The 12,148-nt window shown below is 35.5% G+C and overlaps 1 protein-coding gene across 1 annotated transcript in view; it reads left to right on the top strand.

Moving 5' to 3' along the window:
* The window catches only part of myom1b (myomesin 1b), a 50,260-nt gene that overhangs the window by 27,444 nt on the left and 10,668 nt on the right, over positions 1-12,148 (top strand). Inside the window, 6 exon segments of the mRNA XM_048185307.1 lie at positions 3,669-3,790; positions 7,116-7,312; positions 7,398-7,524; positions 8,434-8,618; positions 9,468-9,582; positions 11,078-11,234. Coding sequence (XP_048041264.1) covers positions 3,669-3,790; positions 7,116-7,312; positions 7,398-7,524; positions 8,434-8,618; positions 9,468-9,582; positions 11,078-11,234 — 903 coding nt within the window.

Consider the following 12,148-nt stretch of genomic DNA (forward strand, 5'->3'; position numbering starts at 1 on the left):
GTCCGTGGCTATGCAGCCCCATGCGCAACAAACTGCGATGCACTGTGTATTTTGGCACCTTGACACCTTTCTATCAGAACCAGCATTTACTTCTTGAGCAATTTAAGCTACAGTAGCTCGTCTGTTGGATCGGACCACATGGGACAGCCTTCACTCCCCATGACCATGTCACTGGTTCACCACTGTTCCTTCCTTGGACCAATTTTGATAGAAACTGACCACTGCAGACCGGGAACACCCCACAAGAGCTGCAGTTTTGGAGATGCTCTGACCCAGTCATCTAGCCATCACAATTTGGCTCTTGTCAAACTCGCTCAAATCCTTATGCTTGCCCATTTTACTTGCTTCTAACACATAAACTTTGAGGACAAAAAGTTCACTTGCTGCCTAATATATTCCTCCCACTAACAGATATCAGTGTTATTCACTTCACCTGTCAGTAGTCATAATGTTATGCCTGATCGGTGTATATATATATATATTCACATACAAAGTGCATTAGTATCAGGGCTCTTCCTCCAGCTCTTCCTCACACTCATAGTATATGCACCTCCCTGCCTTGCCGTGTTTTAAGTACAAAATGCTTCAGCTTCTGTCTTGCTGTGCAGAAGATTGACAGGCAACTGTCTGGGCCCCAACAAAGATGGCAGTTCCTGCTCCATCTTGGATTTGGGACCGCTGAATCACGTAGTCAAAGCGCTCATTCAAATAAGCGTCCTGAAACAGACCCTCTTTCATCTTGACCAAGGGACTGGATTATATCAGTGGACCTGAAATACAGTATGTCTACTCTCATGTTCAGATAGCCCCTCATCACAGGCATTTTCTATAATTGCTTATCTTGTCACCATCATATTTATATCCCCTGGTCCATTCTGCTGAGGAGCAACCTTCTCTCTCAGGCAGGGTGCTCAATCTGGCATCACAATCCAGAATTATGGAATCTGCATGTCTGGCCGCTGGCATCAGCTCACGATCATCAGTTACACTGCCACAGCGTGTGTTAAAGATGAGTACTGAAGCAAGAGCCCCTTTTACCAGGCATCTCTATGCTCATAAATTGAAAGTCTTTGAGAGCTTGTCTAGCTTGTGGAACGAGGACCCTGTGAATTGTCTGATTCTAGTTGTGTCCTTTTTGTGGGAGCTCTTAGACATAGGCCGTGCGCCTTATATTCTCAAAGTATACATTGCCACTATGTCAGCTTTTCATAGCAGAATTGATGGTCGGCCAGTTGACAGGAATGACCTAGTGGTCAAATCTTTACATGGCTTGAGATGGCTAAACCCTTCTCGCCCCACAATTCCCACTTTGGAAGCCCTGATGTGTTCACCATTCTGCTCCAGTCGGCTTCGCTAAAAGAGCTCTATTTCAAGACGACGCTTTTCCTTGCACTCGTATCAGTTAAACGAGTGTGCAACATACATGCTCTTTCAGTCAGCAAGTCCTGCATGGATTTTGGCCCTGATGACTGTAGAGTTGTCCTCAGACCAGGAAAAATTATGTTCCTAAGGTGCTCTCAACTCCATTCAGAGCCAAGGTTATTATAACCCTTTCAGCCTTGGCTCGGAGCGAACCAACTATGGGGAACACTTCCCTTTCGCAGTTGCCTTGCCCCGTACACGCTCTGTGACAGTGGACTCTGAATGGCAGCTTCTGCTGCGATACGTTATGGTTTCCTCATAAGCGGTGGGATTCACTGCTAATTTCTTATTTCTGTTGAGCCCCTGAATGAGCTTTAATTACAGCTTATAGGGGCAGTTTCCCGGACAGGGTTTAAATTAAGACAGGAGTAGGCCTTAACACTCTGGAGTCTGAGGTATCGCCGGCGATACCACCTCTGTTTTTTTCTTACCAGTGTAAAAGAGATTCAAAATACTCTGTCAATGTTACACTTACAATTAAGAGTTATACACCATTTTAACTGTTGCATATCTTCTTTTATTTGTGTAGACTCAAAAAACAAAAAACTGTAAAAACAAAATGTTGTGCTTTTTGTAAAAAAAGAAAACTAACATGATGCATGATCTGTCATTTCCCTCTGAACGAAGTCCAATCTGATAGTTCTCAGAAAATGACTAACTTAGTGAATACTAATCACAAAAAAATTAGACTTATGTCTAAAGAAGCGTTGAAATGTCAGGTTTTAAATTGTGTAAGTCAAATCAAAAACAAATATTCTCTGTTTATGTAATCTGTATGAAAAAAGAGCCATGTCAGAAGTCCGTGATTCAGCTCATATCCACTAATGCGGCCATGCCCATGGAGCCAGCACTATTCAGACGCAAATTCTGAGGCAATACATGTATATATCGTCTCAATCGTGTATTTATTGTCTTCAAAAGTGTTTTGCATAGCTATAGTTAACGATCTCTGGACGCTTCTATTAGTTCCTCGAATGTCACATAGCCTTTTCTTCTTTAGGAGGAATTTGTGGACTAAATGTGCACAGAGCGCCCTCCGGCTGCAAGTATGAATTGAAAACAGTATCCAGCGCTCATAGTAATGACAACAAATATTGAATAAATATTACTCCTCTGTATAGAAAATTGACATAAACATATGAGAATCCATCAATATTTCTCCAAATGTGCATGCTTTTAAGCTAAAAGCCTATATGAAATGCCATAGAGGTAACATAATTGTTCAGACACTTTGCATCACAGAAATACATTATATTTTAAAGTATATAATAGAATACCATTATTTTAAATTGTAATAATATTTGTTTTTTCTGTATGTTTGATATACACCATGATGAGCTTGAGACATGATCACAGAGGGTTTTTTCACAGCCTACCTGTCTGAAAGAGAGGTTCATTTATTCGGTTCAGATTATTCATGATGATTCACGCCTCCACGCCTACTGTGTTTCTTGACAAAAAGTGTCTTACAAAATTTAAATCTCTCTATTTTTTTATATGAACAAGTAGGCAGGATAATTTTTACATAATTTTGAAGCAAAAACTCTAGTCTACAATCTCCAATACCCAAAAGTCTTGTGAACACATATATAATATAATTTTTTTTTGGCCTTATTTCAGTGACTTAAGTTTTTTTGTTTTTTCAATAACCACGCATAAACGTTATTCCTTCAAAAACACAAACATACATGTTTCTCACCTATTATGGTAGCCTAGTTTGTGCTGAATACAGTGTAATGACACTTTTTCCATTAATATGTTTATGAACAACTGAAAAAAGAACAAATGTCAGGGCATGTTAAAACTTCTCTAGGCCCCAAATCAGCCTCAGCCTCAGACTCCAGAGGGTTAATATAGAATAGTTAATCATGACTTTAAAAATGGCTTTCCGAAACACAGATTAAGCACAGATTACTAACACCTGGACTATGGAACTAAAATCCTGGACAAAAATAAACAAGATTAATTTAAAACCAATTGTGCTAACCTGAATTAGCACAACTCAGGTTACCTATAAAACATGGAATGAACCAAGAAAAGCTTAAATCTGGCTGATTTTTTTTTTTCATGACAAATGCTCATATTTGGAGTGAAAATGCTATTAGGGTTTGTTAAATCAACTAAAATATGAACAACAGTACTATTTTGTTTGTCTTAGTGAGCCCCACTAATAAATGCCATAATTGTTTGTGTGAGATTTTAATTGTTATAATATATTAATATTTGTCCATATGTGTTTTTTGCAGGTTTGTCTGTCATGGCTTGACCACAGGCGAGAGTTACGTTTTCAGAGTGAGAGCAGTCAATGCTGCGGGAATCAGTGAATTCTCACAAGAATCAGAAGCCATTGAAGTTAAAGCTGCTATTGGTGAGTCATCTGTGAACTCCTACTGATATGACTTGGATATTATTAAGATGAAATATGATTCCACTTAAAATTCCAACTTTCACTTTAAATTCTGACCACTGCACTTGACTTACGCATTTCACACGTCCTAAATGGCACTTCAGTGTCAAGGCCACAACCACCAAACTCCAGCTCCGTTCCCTGCATTTCTCCCAGCAGACGGGGTCAGGACTTGTAGACCTCCTCTAATTTGGGTCACATCTGATCCAACGTAGTGGTGACTACAAACCAGCTCACCCTCGTACACCCCTGCCCACTCCCTCAGTCTTTTCACAACTGTCCCTTCTGCATGTCTTTCACATTTTCTAATTTCAGGCACCTTAATAACCACAAGACTTTGTGTTGAGAGTCATGTTCACTTATCCTTTATGAAACATATATTTATTATGCACACCTTTTTCTAAAATCAAAACAGTATTTTATGGCACAAAATTACAGATAAATGTACACTAAATACAACAATAAATGTTTTTTACTTTTTAATTTTACACTACAACCGTATTATTGCAATTGTAATATATTTATTTGTTTTATTTCATTTTGTTTAGTTTTTACAATTTAAATAATAATAAAATAAAATATTTTGAATAATACAAATAGCAATTATTATAAGCAGTGGTAGTAGTATATATTCATATTGACATATAACATGCATATATCTAATTTTTTACACAATATTTTATTTTGTCTTGCATGATTTTTTTAATAATATCAGATAAAATAGATAGAGAACCCCAAATGCATTTACACAAATAGACAAAAACAGAAAGTGTTAGGTTGTGTGCTGCTCTTCCCTACTTTAGTTAATACTGTAATTACTTAAAATTAATATTAAATATTAATGCTAAAAAAAAATGTATAAAAATATAGATACTCACTAGATAATAGACATTTGGTTGCTGGTCAACTGGTCAGCATGCAAACATGTTTGTAGCATCTTGTGTCTTTCACAGAGTTTCATATGCCTTGATGTAACACTAGTGTGATGTTGTGTCTTTTTTCATAAAGGTTCAACACAAAGTCAGCACAAATCCCCTCTGTAACATTCAATACATAAACTACACTAAATAACTGCATCCTCTCTCCCAAATGATCTTTCTATGCTTTACCTTCATTTGTCCTTGCTCATTGATTCTAAATAAAACTTTGTTGCTTGTTTTCATTGCCTCTTTACAATAAAAAAGTTTATTTCCTCTTGCATGCATACATATTTCTGCTTAAGTTTTCTACTGAACAGTTAGATTAAAGGAAATAAATGTGAAGCATTTTGAATGTGATAGTGTTTGAATTTCATTTTTGTCTGCTTTCTCTTGCTGTTTTTTCTGCTAACTCCTTTAGGGGGCGGTATTCTTCATGGTGTGTGTCTGGAGTCAGGGGGTAATGGGGTCGGACTAACCCAGCACAGCACTTGTGGAGTGGGCAGGCATGTGGCGCCTCACTCCTCTGCTGACACGCCTCTAACATGCCTAGCTAATGTTAGTGAAAGGGTTGAGGGAGGGGGTCAAAACGCTGGCCACAAAGGGCATCCAATTGCATTAAATGAAGGAAAACAGGGCAAAAGGGCCAGTCAGGGGGCAGCAGAACCTGCTCGTGGGCAGGATACCGAAATGTCTAAACAGGTTGCAAACTCTAGCAATGAATTGTTAATGCCCAACTGCATCCAAAAGGAGTCGGCAACAGAATTGCCAGAAAATCGTAAGTCGTCAGTAAGCTCTTCTCCGGAACAAGAGAAAGCAGGAGAGCCAGAGAGAGGACGAAAAGGCTCAGGTGAGAAGAGAGTAAAAGCCAACTCTCTGGAACGTCGTCCATCAGCATCCCTCCTCAGTGTTGGCCTGTCTCCATTTTCACCTTTCCTGTTTTTTGTTTTTTTTTACTCATTTTTAATTCATTTCTTTAATTGAATTTTTGCATCTTGAATTTTTCACTCTTTATCTTTTTTAAACACTTAATTAGTTTATTGCAATTGATAAAGTTTACTCATTAATCATTTATGTGCCTATTATTTTCAATTTGTCATATTGACCCTTGTGAAAGAAGTACACTTTAGCATACTTTTAAAAAGAGCACTTATTTTAAAAACAATATACTTTTTTTTTTCATTTTTTTTTTTTTTAAAGAATATACTTAAGTGTGAAATGAATGTAATGTTTTTAGACACTTAATGGCATGTTAATTGCAATTAAATGGCGATACATTATAGTTTAAATCTGTATTAAATGCATTTAGCTGAACTTTAGAGTTTTTTTACCCACTTAAGTAGGACTTAATACAAATATGGTTAAAGTGAACTGCCGAATGTGTTAAAAAAAACTTTTATGGTAAACTAAATTTCATGTCATTTCTATTGAAATTTGTATGTTATGTATTTTAAAAATATATTTGTAATCACACAATTGTAATGATGAATTTCCAATTTAGTACATTTAAAATATATTACCTTTAAATGTAATATTGAATAAGACACTGCAATTTAAATTATAATCAATTACTTTAGTTTGTTAGTCAACATAAAAATAAGTGTACATATTTAAAGCATGACAAAAATGAAAACAATGATTTAAAATGTACTTTAAAGTAAACCTTTTCACATTATGAGAAAGTGCACCTTTTAAAAGTGTACTTATAAGTGGCCTTTTATTTCAAGAATATTATAGGCTATTATCTGCAAGTACGTTTTTTTTTTAAATATACTTTTAAGATTTAAAGTACACTACAAGTGCACATTCAATACAATTAAGCAAACTTCTTTTTCACAAGGGGATATAAGACCTTTCTCATTAAATTAGCATATTGCAGTTGTTTTAACGTCCTTGTAGTCACGCTGTGGTTATACAGAATATAAACACGCAGGAAAAACTGCAACAGTTGACTGGTCAGTTGACCCCATTGGAAAATCCAGCTAAAACCAGTTTCTTGCTGGTACAATCTGATTTTTCTAATGGGGTATCTTCTCAGAGAACTTTTATATATGGTAAGTCTTCTCAACTACAGCCTTTTTAAGCCCTTAAATAACAACACTATTCTCACAAATACAACCAGGGATCCTTTTTGGCTTCTTTTATGCCACCAGCCACAACTGGCAATATGCTGGACACCCTCCCTACTACACAATATACTCCTTGGGCTCACCAACTTTCAATGTCATAGTGCCAGTCTGTATTTTTACAATTCTGTGCCTGGTTTGGATATTTTGCTTCACGTATGCTGGTACACGCTCAGTCTATGATTAGTTTCCTTTATACTGTTAATGTGCTTCACTGCTAACTGTAGTGTTTTGTTATGCCAGCTTCACCCGCTCCACCCTATGGCATCAATGTGTTGGAATGTGTACGGGACTCGATGGTACTAGCCTGGAAACAACCCACTTTCATCGGTGGTGCTGACATCACTGGTTACTTTGTTGATTACCGTGAGGTCATCGGTGGAGTCCCGGGAAAATGGCATGAGGCGAACATTAAGTCTGTCAGTGAGAGAGCTTATAGAGTAAGTAGCACATTTGTGTAATAACAATCAAAATAATGGACCATGAGATGGGCAATTTTTGATCTCCAACCTTCTTTCTGTCCAGGTTTCAGAACTGAAGGAAAACATGCTGTACCAATTCCAGGTACGTGCTGCCAACATGGCTGGTGTGGGCATCCCGTCTCTTCCCAGTGAGACGTTCAAGTGTGAGGAGTGGACTATTGCTGTACCGGGTATGCACAAACTAATATGAATAATAAATATTTATTTTTACTTATCAGAGCTGTAATGCTAGGGAGACCCTAGCATTACTTCTTTTTCATAAGGGGTGACCCTTATGAAAAAGAAGTACAGTTTATCATATTTTTAACTTAAGTGTGAATATGCTTAAGTGTGCACTGAATGTAATGTTCTCCAACACTTAATTGCACATTAATTGTGAAATAATTAAGTTAATTGCACAGAATTAAGTGAAAAGGCATTTTAGTTAAAATTTATATTCGATGAAATTAGCTGAACTTTAGAGTGTTTTTTGGACCCACTTAAGTAGGACATCTTTATATGTAATTTCATATTTATAACTTCTGTAGTCTTTTGAAATATGGTTTAAGTGTACTGCCCAATACACTGACAAGAATTTACGGAAACTAAAATATACTTTAAAGTCATTTCTATTGAAATTTGTCATGTATTTAAATATATTTGTAAAATATACTCTCATTAAGTACACTTAAGTGGCCTTTATTTCATTATTATTATCTGCAAGTACAGTTTTTTTTTTTTTTTAAATATGCTTTTAAGATTTGAAGTACACTACATGTGCACATTCAATACAATTAAGCACACGTCCTATTAAAACCATAAAATCCACCGATACGATACTTAAGTTGTAACCAATACTTAAGGATCCTACAGATTCCAGAAACACAAAACAAAAACTAGATCTTTTAAAATGTATAATTCCCAATAGGACCATTATCATTCCAATAGAATAAAATACACTTACTTGTAGATCTAAAGCACATCCTTCAGAATTCTAGACTCTACAGCATGTTTTTGATGACAAAGTACAGAACATTTTCTTGTTCATTACATCAGCTCTGACTGATACGCTTGTAAACTATGCTACAAACATTTTTCAGGACCACCCCATGACCTCCAAGTACAGGAGGTGCGTAAAAACTCTTTGGTCTTGCTCTGGAAACCACCCGTCTACCAGGGTCGTGATGTTGTCAATGGATACTACATTGACATCAAGGAGGCTGAAGCAGACTTTGAAATGTGGAGAGGGGTCAATGAGAAAGCTACTAACAAGACATTCATGAAGGTTTGTATGTATGTGGAAGCTGTGGGGCAGTGGAGTTGGCTTGTTAAGGTTGTGACATACCCTTGTGAAAAAGAAATCCACTTTATCATACTTTTTTAAAATAATACTTATTACAGAAATAATATACTTGAAAAGAATATACTTAAGTGTGAACTTAATGTAATGTTTTCTGCAATTGCAATGAAATGAAAATGTATTATAGTTTAAATTTATATTAAATGCAATTAGCTGAACTTTAGAGTGCTTTTTTTGATCCACTTAAGTAGAACTTAAGTACACATTTATCTGTAATTATTTCATAATTACTGTTTGAAATATGGTTAAAGTGTACTGTCAAAATTACTGACAAGAATTCATGCTAAACAAAAAGTGTCATTTCTATTGAAACTTGTACAGTATGTCATGTATTTAAATATATTTATAATTACACATTTGTAATAATGATTAGTAAGCAATTTTCGTACACTGAAAATATATTAACTTTAAATGTAATCACAAATAACACTACAGTTAAAATTATAATCTAGTACGTTAAATATGCTTTAGTATGTTCAATACATCAAAATAAGTGTACTTCATTAATGCTTGTCAAAACGTGATTTTTAGTTGCCATTATTACAAACTGCACTTTTTAAAAGTGTACTAAAGTGTATTCAGAAAAAATGTCATGAAAATGTACTCTCTTGAAGTACACTTGAGTGGTCTTTTATTAATATCATCAGCAAGTACAGTTTTTTATAAATGTACTTTTAAGATTTAAAGTAGCAAGGTCATATTCAATACAAGCACCCTTTTTTCACAAGAATAGGTAGGTTTATGGTATAATGTTGTTCATCTTTATTGTTCTAGATCAAGGATCTAAAGGAGGGGGAGTCATATGTTTTCCGTGTACGCGCTCAGAACAAGGCTGGTGTAGGAAAAGCATCAGAGCCTACAGAACCAGTGGAGGCAGTGACTAAACCAGGTACTAAACTGGAATAAATGAAGTTAAACAAGAATTTGTCAAATAACATTTTATTGTACTGCAAAATAGCTATTTCAGATTTCTTAAAAGCATGTTCCAGGTTCTGTTGTGTACTAGTCATACTTTTCTCATGATCTTCTTCAAAATGTAATAACTTGATCTGACTCTGAAATGATTTCTTTTTTGGATGACGCCACCGTTCCTTCTTATTTTTCTTCCATATCCTCCAAACTCTTTTCATGACCCAATCATGAAAAACTCAGAGAAATTACGAGTTATTACTAGGGGTGTAACGGTACACAAACATGATGGTTCAGTATGTACCTCGATATTGAAGTCACGGTTTGGTACGGGTTCGGTACAGCAGGGGGGAGAAAACTAAACATAAAATTGATTCTTTTTTCTTCTTTTTTATTAAACAGTGGTTTATTGAACAAATTGTGTCTCTCTCTTTAAATAAATTCAATTATAATTAACATTTTAAGGATAAAAAAATCTATCTCAGCAAATGCTGTAAACTATACAGGGAGCCCTTTCTTGCACATTACTATAATATTAAAGGTTAAGAGCCAAGCTATTAAATTCGGTTTCTATTTATTTTATTTTTTTTTAGATATAATATTCAACACTCAAATAACTAAAATATTTAAAAAAAAACAAAAAAAAACATGCAAATTACACATAAGTCACGTTTTTCATTAACTTTTTAAAACTATTTTTTCAATTATTTTTCTACTCCAGTACATAGTTGCTGTCATAACTTGCTTTTCATGCCAAATTAATTTAAACATATATAAAATAATTAAGACATTACTAACAGGTAAAGTAAATTTAATGAATATATAAGCTAATATAGTGCATATATTTAGTGAAATGCTCCCTTCTAGAGTTCATTTCTTCAGTAAACTAACATGCTGTGGACACTAAATGACTTGCCTGAGGTAAATGTAATGCTATGTGAGATATTATTCTCAAGCTGTTTTATTGATGTCTTTCCACGGTTGAAACACTGATTGAGAGATTACACGTAAACATATCTATGCATAGATCGTATGTTTTCCTCTTCTGCACTTTTTCCTGTAGTGGCGGTTAGCAAACAGCATTGCATTACCGCGTGCACCCCTTTCTGGATTGGATTGTGGATCGCCTGTGACTGATTGTATTCGTCTTCTGACTGTATGCACCGAACCCTGACGTCCGTACCAATACATGTACCGTTGCACCCCTAGTTATTACAGTGGTGAAATGGATTGTGAATAATGTTGACTTTAAGATAAAGCAGTCCATGCTGAACTTGATTCAGATTAGGTGTTGAACAAAACCATATGTGGGTATATCAGAGTAAACAGGAATGGACAAAACACAAACACGTAATAATCTGTAATAAACTGTATGCTATTGAGGAATCTGTTTACTAAAGTGCTTTTTAAATCCAGGCTAAGCTTAAAACAAACCAAAATAAACAAAACTTAAAAAAACTATTTCTTTCTCTCAGGTACTGCCGAGATAGTTGTGAATGTTGACGACGATGGTGTCATTTCACTGAATTTTGAGTGCTCTAACCTCAATGCTGACTCCAAATTTGTCTGGTCCAAGAACTATGTGGAAATGACAGAACCTGAACGCATGACCTTAGAGACCAAGGGTAGCAAGTAAGTATTTATGTGCTAATGATTTATGTGATAATGAAGTCCTCCTGCAGTCAATAATTGTATCCATTAAATCTCATCTTTGATAATCACTATGACATATTTAATGTTTTTTCATGTGAAAAAATAGCTTGCCTTAAAATAGTTTGAATGAAACTCTACACCCTTGCTTCATTTAGAATACGCGGATTAGTCGCCGCCTCCACTCAATCACATCAGCTCGGACTACTAAGCAAGAGCACCCTCAGTTGATATTATAATAATATCATATTGACTAAACAGATTTTTTAAGGCCCAGTGCGTAATTATGTTTACACTCTGGAGAACGTGTTTTTGCAACAGTGAGCAATGTAGCCAATCACAGACATGTTTGTTGATCTCTTGAACACAGTGGCCAATCAGGGGTGTTTAATGTAGTCAGAATCCACTCACCGTTCAAAACACCAGAGTTTTTGTTCAGCGTGGAGTTCTTCATGCTCTCAAATCCTTAGATTTACTAAAGTGTAGAGTCAAAGTAAGTAAGAGATTTGTGCAGTGTAGACAAATTTATTGAGATCAGTGACAGCTTTTTAGTGATTTTAAAGTGAGCAGACTTTCTAAGCTATATATAATCCATTCAGATTTGAATAAAAGTCGACACATAACAGTTAATGATATTATTATATATATCTACGTTTTTAAACAGCTAATAATGTGTTGCTAATGTTACCCAAACCATGTTCCCATTCACCATCTCAGAGTCAGACAGCTGCATTAAAAAATCACCATCACTAGAATTAAGCATAATAAAAGCCCCGCCCTACACAGTGACAGGATTGGTTACATGTTTGTGACGGTAGGAATTAGGGGCAGTTTCAAACTGCATTTCTGAGACTGTCTTTTGGTATACTGCAGGAGCAAATACTCAGCAATTGTGT

The sequence above is a fragment of the Megalobrama amblycephala genome, linkage group LG3, assembly GCF_018812025.1.
Source record: "Megalobrama amblycephala isolate DHTTF-2021 linkage group LG3, ASM1881202v1, whole genome shotgun sequence".
In the NCBI taxonomy this organism is placed as follows: domain Eukaryota; kingdom Metazoa; phylum Chordata; class Actinopteri; order Cypriniformes; family Xenocyprididae; genus Megalobrama; species Megalobrama amblycephala.